This window comes from Pollicipes pollicipes, unplaced genomic scaffold (genome assembly GCF_011947565.3).
Source record: "Pollicipes pollicipes isolate AB1234 unplaced genomic scaffold, Ppol_2.1 Scaffold_4740;HRSCAF=5597_pilon_pilon_pilon, whole genome shotgun sequence".
NCBI classification, from domain to species: Eukaryota; Metazoa; Arthropoda; class Thecostraca; order Pollicipedomorpha; family Pollicipedidae; genus Pollicipes; species Pollicipes pollicipes.
In genome coordinates, this window is record NW_023596545.1 from 3045605 (window position 1) to 3056087 (window position 10483).

Below are 10483 nucleotides of genomic sequence, written 5' to 3' on the forward strand. Positions count from 1 at the left end.
TGATCCCAGTACATTTGATGTGCTGATATCTTGGTTCATACTACCAGACCCCAACTAGGACTTTTTAGGACATGATCCCAGTACATTTGATGTGCTGATATCTTGGTTCATACCACCAGACCCCAACTAAGACTTTTAGGACATGATCCCAGTACATTTGATGTGCTGATGTCTTGGTTCATACTACCAGACCCCATGTAAGATACTTGGATAAGGGTGACCTGATGACCTGAGACCCACCTGCATGTGCCTCTGCTCTGGGTTATGCTTTTCTCAAGAATTGACAAAGCAATGCATTGAAATGATTAGGTAGCAAACAGGTTATGTCCAGTTGAAGCATAGCATTACACTCAGGTTTGACAGGAAAATATCAGTGTTTAAAAGATCTTCAGCTACCAGACTTCACGGTTTGAAAAAACTAGCATGCCTTAGCTAGTCAGAATTAACAGGCTGCCAATTGCCTCATCAACACCCATGTCTTTTTCTGATCAAGATCAGACTTGTTTAGCTGGATTTTAGTTTGTACCACCATTCGTAGGTGCTGATCTGTTTGATTGCATGCCTGGGTCTGTTTATATGATTCATTGCAGTGAAAAAACTTTGATTTGTGGAGATGGGAAGGGTAATGGTATAGCCCCAGAACATGGTATTGTTTTTCCTGTAGCCTAAGATTCTGCCACCCACAAAATCTTGTTTGCTCACAAATGAGCATGCTTCATTGGGGCAGTTGTGATCATAGTAGCATTGGTCTAGGATAAACAGATTATGATGTGGATGCAAGCTTTTTCTTTGTCAGGGTGCATGTAAGCAGCTATATTGATACTGGTGAACACATTTCCACTTTCACTAGCTGCATGTTTTGAGCGAAAAACCTTAAGGTGCCACACAGCCATTAAGTTACAATTCTGCCCACCTGACTCAAAAATATATTTATGGGCATGACAGAACCCAATCTATAGAGCTCACGATTGCTTTAAAGTCGATCTGTTTCCAGGCATCATGTCCCACTTTGAGTTTATCATACCCATCCAGCGTGACGAGCTGCAGCAGCCGCGTGAGGCTGGAAGCTATGTGGTCAGGCACGTGTATGAGCCATCAGAGCTGCAGTCATCTGTACATGGTGAGTGTGGGTTGGCTGGTTCATGAACTGCTGTGTTATATCCTCACTGGAAATGGACACAGCCTTAGATACTTGCCCCATGGGTCTGCACTTCATAAAGGGGAGTGCACATAACCTGTCAGGCTGTTATAATTGCTAAGACATTATGGCACAGATATGGAAAGGGACATTGATTGGCATCCTGGCAGCTTCTCAGCTGAGATTGTGGATATCTAGTGGTCCTTTGTGTGCATTCCTTGCATTTTGCATGTTGCCATTTGTTTAATTTCTGTCTGACCCTGATAGCAGGAATTGTGTGAGCATTTTGCTGCAAATTGTGGTTTTCACACACCCTGTTTTGTGATAACTGTCAGTTGTGAATTTGGGTTTCTCTGCTTTTTCAGATCTTGTCGTCGCCCTGTCAACGGATCGCAGCGAACTTGCCCTGGAGAAGTTCGACGTGCTGTACAGTTCCATCATTCATTTTTCATCCCTGAAGACTGCAGACCAGGAGCAGATATGGGAAATAGTGAACAAAGGCAGGTTATGGTGACACGCCACAAAGCCAGACCCGCCTATTTGATGTTAGTCATGCGTAGAAGGCAGATACTGAGCTTCCCCAGGCAGATGTGTGGACCGCTGTTTGCCGAGTCCTTATGTTGAACATAACCTATCTTTGGTATGCCAAGAGATGCTGGGTGCAGAAAGATGCCAAGCCAAGCTATCACTGAGGTGTATTACGAAAATACGTTAGCTTTTATCAGTGCCTCACAATTAATGACCCGTGAAAGGACTTTCCCTATCGTCAGTTATCTCGTGCGGAGTGCTTCCTTTTTTACGTCATTGCCTGTCGTCTGAGCGTCTCGCTGTGGCGGTAGGTTACGTGTACCTGACTGCCGACCTCTCGGCGCTGCTGGAGTCCGAGTCACTTGACCACGAGACGCGGCTCAAACATCTGAACATGCTCAAGATGTCGACGTACGTGCTGTGCCAGCTGGCGGGCGCCTTCGAAGACGCGGCGCAGCGGCCGGCAGACGTGCTTATGGCCAACAAGGTGAGGGCCTGCCCCCGTTGGTCCGGGACCTGGGGACGGCTTTCCTGTATCGGCCCTGCCAAGCGCGCTGCTTTGAGAATGTGTGACCGTGTTGACGTGTCAACATCTGTTCTTTGCAAGCTGTTAGCCGTAAAGAGGCATTAACTAGAGCAATCGGAACGCCCTCAGCTGCGACCACCAGCTGATCTTTCTCGGCCTCGTTGTCATTAGAGCCTTACGATATACTTAACTACTGAGGCTGTGTGACGTTGCGTGCCTCTCCCCTGGTAGGGAGGGCGGTCACCACGAGGAGTCGAATCCGATACCTCTGGCTTCCTAGACGCGCAGCTTAACAGAAAGTAACCGTTGAGCCGCCTGTCGTAACGCGCCGTCTGGCGCGCGCAGGGTCGGAAGCGCGGCGGGCGTCCGGCGGCTGACGAGGGCGACTGGGACGCGCAGCGACTGCGCGTCCTCCGCCAGCTGTACGCCGTGCTCCAGCTGCGCCTGCGCACGCTCTGGCAGCCGCCCGTGCCCGACGAGGAGTTTGTCAAGTAGGCCGCCAGACAGGTTCCCGGGGCGCTGCCGGTCGTCGCAACGGTGGCCGGTGGCCGCGGGGTGGCACCCAGGCAGGCGCTGTTGAACTAATCAACAGTGTCCCCGATCTGTCCATTTATGCAACGTGCTCTGATCGGCCACGTCTTGTTAGTTCTCTTTGTGTTTCGATCCGTATGGAATGTGCGGTGCACGCCGCTATTTTGTGATTAATGCCGACCTGTGGCCGCCGCCTGCGGGACGGACAGGCGCTGTCAGGCGCGTCTTAACGCGCAGTCGCGGCGGGTGCAGTCCCTGCGCCATCCGACCTCCGCCTGCGACGCCCGCAGCCTCACGCCTGATCGTTCGCCGCCCACAGCACCATCGGCAACGTCTGCTACCACTTCCTTGCGCTGCCCAGTGTTGGCCACGTGCGCAACAAGACGCTGCTGGAGAGCATCAGCCAGGTGCTGGGCGCTCTGGTGCGCTCTTACGGGCACGCGCTCAGCTGCGGTCTCAAGATGGTGCAGGTGTGTGCTGCGCCGGGCCGGGCGGCGTGCCACGCCCCTTGGGGCAGCTGGGGAAGGCCGGATATCCGGGCACGGCCTGCGAGGAGGGGCTGGGTGGCTTTACGCGGACTTCTCGGGGCTGTGGAGTGTCTCGCACCTCGGCCAACAGGTGGCACCCTCTGTCGTGTGACGCACAACCTGGTTTCCTGTGAGGGAAAGAGATCTCCTCAGTCATGGAGTTAAACGGGCCATGTCAGAGGTGGATGACTGCTCCTCACTGTGGTCGGTATCCAGGGACGGAAGACTGCCGTCAGACCCCTCAAGGACGTCCGACCCAGGACGCGGACACAGGCGCCGCTTGTCTGCGCTCTGTTGGTTGGCATGCTGTGGTAAGGCCGTTGCCGCCCACACTTGCTCCGCCGCCTTGCGGTGGTGTTGCGCTACGTGCGCTGTTTCCGTCGTACGCTGACCCCGCCGCTCTGTCCGCTTCACACTCCGACCTAGCCACGCCATCTGTCTCCGGCCCCGACCCTCCGTCCTCCCTGACCCTCCTGCTGGCCCACCTCCTACCCATTCGTCTCCGTCTTGTCCGCCTCAAGCTCCGACCCGGCTGTCCCGCCCGTCTTCTGACTGGCCCTGCCGTGCTGCGCCAGATCCTGCAGCAGTACGAGCACGCGCCGGCGCCTCTGGCGCAGTGCGTGGTCACCATCGCCACCGAGTTTGGCGGCCGCGGCCTCGTGAACGAGCTGGTGCGCGAGATCGCTGGCACGGACGCCGCCGAGCTGACCAAGGACGGCTCGGCCACGCGCCACTACGCCGAGTTCCTCAGCCTGGTGGCCGTGCAGGCGCCGGACCTGGTGCTCAACAACATCTGCCTGCTCATCGGTCATCTGGACGGCGAGGTGGGGATCCCAGGGAGCGGCGACGGCCGGGTGGGGCACACACTGGCTCGTGCTGCGCTGGTGGGACGCTTTAAATGCTGAGGAAAGGCGACGGCTTAAAGCTTCTTGCTATGCAGCGCCTTACTGATACTTTGTGTATCTATGATATGTATATCTATGGCAATTTGTGTATTTGTAATATGTGTATCCCAATATCCGCGTAGTGGCTCCTTCGTTGCAAGCAGAGTATGAACGGACTGGAGCGTCTGCGGCTGTGAAATGCGAGGTGGAAAATTTGAAGGGTTGCTCTCCTCCGGCACAAAACAATTCTAAATGCATTGCAAAGAGCCGGCGACTGTTCACAGTCACCCCTGATGACCGGTGTGTGGCGGGGACCGTCCACAGCCAACCCCTGATGACCGGTGTGTGGCCGGAACTGTCCACAGTCACCCCTGATGACCTGTGTTTGGCCGGAACTGTCCACAGTCACCCTGATGACCAGTGTGTGCTGGGACTGTCCACAGCCACCCCTGATGACCAGTGTGTGGCTGGGACTGTCCACAGTCACCCCTGATGACTGGTGTGTGGCCGGAACTGTCCACAGTCACCCCCTGATGACCAGTGGTGGCTGGAACTGTCCCACAGTCACCCCTGATGACCGGCGTGTGGCTGGAAACTGTCCACAGTCACCCCTGATGACCGGTGGTGTAGCCGGAAACTGTCACAGTCACATCTGATGACCGGTGTGTGGCGGGACTGTTCACAGTCGCCCCTGATGACCGGTGTGTGGCTGGGACGGTCCACAGGCACCCCTGATGACCGGTGTGTGGCCGGAACTGTCCACAGTCACCCCTGATGACCGGTGTGTGTTCGGGACTGTCCACAGTCGCATCTGATGCGGAACGCCGTGCTCTCAATCCTTGGCGACATGGTCAGCCTGGTGTAAACCGGCGAGCAGCTGGAGCCAAAGCCGCGCGAGATTCGGGACTGAGTTCCTCGACAACCCTCGAGCAGCACGTGCATGAACGTGCACCGCCTTCGTGCGCACCAAGGTATAGCCAGGCCGGCGCGGCGGTGTGGGGCTGCAGCCGGGGCCGGCGAAGGCGGTGAGGCTGCAGCCGGGGCCGGGGCCGGGGCGCGGCGGTGGGGCTGCAGCGCGGGGCCGGGGCCGGGGCCGGCGGTGGGGCTGCAGCCGGAGCCGGGGCCGGGGCCGGCGGTGGGGCTGCAGCGGGGGCCGGCGCGGCGGTGGGGATGCGGCCGGTGGCCGGGGCCGGCGGTGGGGCTGCAGCGGGGCCGGGGCCGGCGGTGGGGCCTGCAGCGGGGCCGGGGCGGGGCCGGGGCCGGCGGTGGGGCTGCAGCGGGGCCGGGGCCGGCGGTGTGAGGCTGCAGCCGGGGCCGGGGCCCGGGCGTTGAGGCTGCAGCCGGGCCGTGCCGGCGCGGCGGTGGGTGCTGCAGCCGGCGCCGGCGCCGGCGGTGGGGGCTGCAGCCGGAGCCGGCGCCGGCGCGGCCGGCCTGGTCGAGATTATCCTCGCTGGATGGTGGAGGCGGGGGTGGCAGATCCGATTGCTGTGTTGGAAGGCCGCTGGCAGATCGGTGGGCGCGGGAGCATCACAAATGCGTTTGGGATGGGAACGCAACAGCACCACTGGCCTGTCCCACGGCTGTCTCCAGAAATCCACGTAGTCCAAAATGAAGTCTCCATGTGTCGCTTGATCGAAGGAAATAAACAGGCATTCGTTGCATACAATTTACATTGATCGTTTCTTTTATATTAGCGGTATTGAGTGTGTTTCTGCGTATGTTTGGTGTGCCGAGGGTGGTGTGTCTCGTCCGGGTCACTGGCGGCGCCAATAGCGGCGTGTCTGACATTGCGCCGTGTGTGCGTGTGCGTGTACGCGCGTGCGTGCGTGCGTGTGGGTCGGCAGGTGCTGCAGATCTGGGCGTAAGATGGTGACGGACGGCGCCGTGTGTGTGTCGGCAGGTGCTGCAGATCTGGCGTAAGCTGGTGACGGACAGCGCCGTGTGTGTGTGTCGGCAGGTGCTGCAGATCTGGCGTAAGATGGTGACGGACGGCGCCGTGTGTGTGTGTCGGCAGGTGCTGCAGATCTGGCGTAAGCTGGTGACGGACGGCGCCGTGTGTGTGTGTCGGCAGGTGCTGCAGATCTGGCGTAAGCTGGTGACGGACGCGCGCCGTGTGTGTGTGTCGGCAGGTGCTGCAGATCTGACGTAAGCTGGTGACGGACGGCACCGTGTTTATGTGTGTGTCGGCAGGTACTGCAGATCTGGCGTAAGCTGGTGACGGACGGCGCCGTGCCGCTCAGCCGGCAGCGCACGGTGCTGCGGCTGGCCGCTGGCCGGCTCCAGGACAAGTCGAGCAACGTGCGCCGCGCCGCCCTCCAGCTGGTCACCGCGCTACTGCAGGCCAACCCGTTCGCCGCCAAGGTGCCGGCCGGGCGGGGCTCGGCACTCGGCCGCGGGCGACGCGACTTCCAACCGCCACAGCGAGCGCTGGGGTGGGATGATTCCGGTTGTCCCTGCGTGCTCGTCGCAATCTGTGCGAGATTGCGCGGCGAAGCACACCGCGCAGCCTGTGAAGAGGTCTGTCTGGAGGATTGTTGGCGACGGCCGAAGTGGGACGGATCGCACCAGCCGCGTAGGGTGTCGCCTTTTGGCACCCGCTGAACAGACGGGATGCTCGACCACGCTGTAGCAGGACTGTTGTCATGGTGCCGGCGAAGACACGTCCGATGGCCCCGTGGCGCCCAGTGGGACAACGCACGGTGCTCGTTGGGCAGTAATGAGGAGTAGGTGATACACACTGCAGTGTGGCCGCACATCCCGCCGGTATTGTCTGAAGGTACTCGCCAGAGCCTGTCTGATGTCGGGCCATTGGATTTCTGGTTACGCTTTGACCCGTTCTCCCGTGCCATGGCCCGCCGAGGCGTGATCGCTTGGTGTTATAATCTGTCCCCAGCTGCCCGTGGCTGAGTTAGAGGAGCAGTATCGCACGGAAAAGGCAAAGCTGGCTGAGCTGGGCGTGGATGAGGAGGAAGAAGAGGGGAAAGAGGAGGAGAAAGAGGAGGAGGAGGAGGAGGGCGCGAGTGATGACTCAGGCGAGAGAAAACCGAGGAGAAAGCGCTTGTCAAGGTGCTTGCAAAGGCCCAGAAACAACTGACGATTGCCTTGAAGAATGAGGTAGCAGGTACGTTATTATTGCCGATGGGTGTTGACCTTAGATGCTCAGGTAAATGAGATGATTCATGGGCGCTGTGATCAAAGTGTGCGTGCGTGCGTACGTGCGTGCGTGCGTGCGTGCGTGCGCGCGTGCGTATGTGTGTGTGTGCGTGTGGTGTGGTGTGCACGATATGGGAAAAATGCTTGCGCGCGTGTTAGAGACGTACCGCGGCGGCGAGTGTGGTGTCTGCCGCCGCCTGTACGTACCGCGGCGGCGCGGCGAGTGTGGTGTCGGCGGCCGCCTGTACGTACCGCGGCGGCGAGTGTGTGGTGTCGGCGGCCGCCTGTACGTACCGCGGCGGCGAGTGTGTGGTGTCTGCCGCCGCCTGTACGTACCGCGGCGGCGAGTGTGTGGTGTCGGCGGCCGCCTGTACGTACGCGGCGGCGAGTGTGTGGTGTCGGCGGCCGCCTGTACGTACCGCGGCGGCGAGTGTGTGGTGTCTGCCGCCGCCTGTACGTACCGCGGCGGCGAGTGTGTGGTGCCGACCGCCGCCTGTACGTACGCAGCGGCGAGTGTGTGGTGTCGGCCGCCGCCTCTGCCGTGCTCTGACGGGAGCGGTGTTTGGCGCTCCGTCCGCAGGGGGCGGCGACGCCTCGCCGCTGCTGGCGGGCCGCGAGCGTCTGCTGGCACTGCTGTCGGCCGACGGCGGACTCGCGGAGGCTGCCCGTCTGCTGCTGGCAGAGCCGCGCCTGCTACCGGGCCTGGCGCCGGACACAGACGACACAGAGGACACAGCCGACAGGCCGGACATAGAGGACAGGTAAGGCACGGCGAACACACCGGACACGGCGGACACGGCGGACGCGCCGGGCACACCGGGCACACCGGGCACACGGGCACACCGGGCACACCGGGCACACCGGACACGACGGAGAGGTGGAGCGTTGGCATCACGCGCGGGGCAGGTGGCGCGCTGTCACCGGCGACATGCAACAACTGTTACGGGGTGCGCTGTACACACGTAATACTTAATGGATACTCGGGGCGCATGATGCCTTGTTCATGACGAGCAGTGCCCTATAGCCCGCTGCGTCTGTGTTGCTTCCTTCGGATAGGCGCTCGCAAACGGCACCGTCTGCACAACGCTCACTAATCCACTCCTTGTTCGGTTACGGGCTGAATACAATTGGCAAAACAATCAGCTCTTGGGCATCATAACTGTTCCATACAAGAAATGATCACTGATTTGCGCTAATCGGGAGGAGCTAACTGGAATGGAGTGTCGCTTGATTGGGCGCCGGGCTGCCAGTGCCGGGTTGTGCGACAGCGCCGAGTCGCCGGCTGGCCCGACCGCCGCTGGCCGGCTGCTGGCCGCCGCCGCTGCGTGGGCGCCGGGCTGACCGTGCCGGGTTGTGTGACAGCGCCGAGTCGCCGGCTGGCCCGACCGCCGCTGGCCGGCTGCTGGCCGCGCTGGAGGCGCTGGCTGCCGCCGGGGCCGACTGCCAACACCCGGACCGGCAGCTGGAGATCGACAAACAGAAGATGATGGTGCTCTACTTCAAGGTGCGACCGTCGGCACACCGGCGCGCGCGCACGCGCGCACTCTTTGTGCTCACATTCGTGCCCTCTTTGTGCCCACCCGCTCTTGCAGACAGGGTTTGCCGGTTGCGTGGACGTGTCTTGCATATGCGGACATATGCGTCACGTGGTGCGGTATCAGGTATCGCGCGCCCTGGCGTTGTTGACGACACTCGTGCGCCCACCTGGTGCGTGTGACCGGAGCGTGAGACCGTGGCCGGCGTTCTGACAGGACTCGGTGGCGTTCGCCCGGCTCATAGACGAGGCTATCCCGGGCATCTGCGGCTTCCTCCGCTCGGCGCAGACCACGGACGTGCTGGAGGCCGTCTCGTTCTTCGTCACGGGTGAGCGGTGCCGCGAGCCGCGGGCGCAGACGGCGCCGCGCTCCAGCCGGTCGCCGTGGCGCGTGCGTGCCGCCCGGGAACCGCGGCCAGCTCAGCACGTGCACGTGAGCTCGGCGGCTACACAGTAGGCTAGCCGTGACCAGCTGGTGTCGCTGGTGCTGAACAGCGTCGGACGGTGGTCGATGCGCTCGACAGCGAGACACTCGCCGCCGCCGTCTGGTTGAGCCGCCGGCCGCCGCCGGTGCCGGGCGCCGATCGTGAGTCGCGTTCGTCCCTCTCTCGCCAGCGTTCGAGTTCGGCCTGCTGCAGGCGATGGTGGGTATCCGCCAGATGCTGTCGCTGATCTGGAGCCGCGAGGCGGCCGTCAAGGAGGCCGTGGTGACCGCCTACAGGCGCCTCTACGTACCGGCCGAGGGCAACGAGAGGTGAGCGGCCCGGCCTTGGCGGGGTGCGGCCGGCTCTCCGAGCGGGACGGGACGGCTCCGCAGTGCAGGCGCCGGCAGGCCCGGAGGCACGACGCCGCCGATGAAGCCCGATGTGCTGGCGTCAGTCGGTGCAGTGACGTGGGGTGACATGTTGGCACGGATCGGTACACCGAGGAGCGCCGATGTGCTGACGGGGCGAGAGAAACAGTCTGACCTGAGCTGGCCTGCTGACCTAGCCGTTGTCGCTGGCGGCCGTTTAAGCGCAGCTGACACAGCGTGCCGTTCTGACGTTGGGCGTGTCCTGTGCGCTGACGTGAGCGCTGGTGTACTGGCGTGGGCCGCCTGCCGCCTCGGGCCGGTGCTCGAGCGCGGCTCTCGCGGTGCTGACCCCGTCCGTCGCCGCACGCCAGGTTCCGCGCGTCGCAGGCGGCGGCCAGCCTGTCGGCGCTCTGCGAGGACGCCTCGCTGTCGGAGCTGGCTTCGCTGGAGGAGCTGGTCGTGCAGTTGGTCGGCTCCGGCCACCTGGGCGCAGCCTTCACCCAGCTGCTGTGGGAGCGGTTCACTGGCGGCGGCGGCGGCGGCGGCTCGCGGCGCCCCGCGCTGCTCCTCATCGGCATGGTGGCAGGGTGAGGGGCGGTCCGACCGGCGCGCCGCGGCCCGCGCTGTTGGGCGTGGCACGGACGGCGGCGGTGCGGCCAGAAGGCGCTGTCTTATCTCATGGCAAAGACCATGTGCTCACGGCAAGGGATGCGTCGCTGTTATGTTTCTGTTATCTTTTCATAAATGTGCCTTCTTGTTTTCTAGATTTTGTTACGAGCTAGGTACAAACCTGTGGCTGAGCAGTGATATATATATATATAATATATATATATATATATATATATCGTGCTCAGTTCGCTCCCATTAGG

The 10483-nt window shown here is 61.3% G+C and overlaps 2 protein-coding genes across 2 annotated transcripts; both read left to right on the plus strand.

Moving 5' to 3' along the window:
- The first annotated feature begins 759 nt into the window (after window positions 1-759).
- LOC119098888 (condensin complex subunit 1) lies at window positions 760-8052 on the plus strand. The gene is made up of 11 exons (XM_037221933.1): window positions 760-1120; window positions 1504-1638; window positions 1978-2153; window positions 2538-2683; window positions 3043-3193; window positions 3826-4074; window positions 4781-4796; window positions 5979-5995; window positions 6418-6495; window positions 7028-7166; window positions 7868-8052. Exons 1-11 carry the CDS (start codon window positions 1000-1002, stop codon window positions 8050-8052), a joined length of 1413 nt encoding a protein of 470 aa, XP_037077828.1. The 5' UTR covers window positions 760-999.
- On the plus strand, window positions 6329-10205 carry LOC119098889 (condensin complex subunit 1). Its single transcript, XM_037221934.1, has 7 exons — window positions 6329-6495; window positions 7028-7255; window positions 7868-8048; window positions 8650-8791; window positions 9039-9150; window positions 9437-9575; window positions 9986-10205. Exons 4-7 carry the CDS (start codon window positions 8771-8773, stop codon window positions 10203-10205), a joined length of 492 nt encoding a protein of 163 aa, XP_037077829.1. The 5' UTR covers window positions 6329-6495; window positions 7028-7255; window positions 7868-8048; window positions 8650-8770.
- Window positions 10206-10483: the final 278 nt, after the last annotated feature.

Excerpts from the sequence above, each read along its gene's own strand:
- LOC119098888 (XM_037221933.1), top strand. The coding sequence starts at position 1,000 with ATGTCCCACTTTGAGTTTATCATACCCATCCAGCGTGACGAGCTGCAG. Across the intron at positions 1,639-1,977 it reads ATGGGAAATAGTGAACAAAG|GTTACGTGTACCTGACTGCC; the intron begins GCAGGTTATGGT and ends CTGTGGCGGTAG. Across the intron at positions 2,684-3,042 it reads CCCGACGAGGAGTTTGTCAA|CACCATCGGCAACGTCTGCT; the intron begins GTAGGCCGCCAG and ends CGCCGCCCACAG.
- LOC119098889 (XM_037221934.1), top strand. The coding sequence starts at position 8,771 with ATGATGGTGCTCTACTTCAAG. Across the intron at positions 9,151-9,436 it reads CGTCTCGTTCTTCGTCACGG|CGTTCGAGTTCGGCCTGCTG; the intron begins GTGAGCGGTGCC and ends CTCTCTCGCCAG. Across the intron at positions 9,576-9,985 it reads CCGGCCGAGGGCAACGAGAG|GTTCCGCGCGTCGCAGGCGG; the intron begins GTGAGCGGCCCG and ends GCCGCACGCCAG.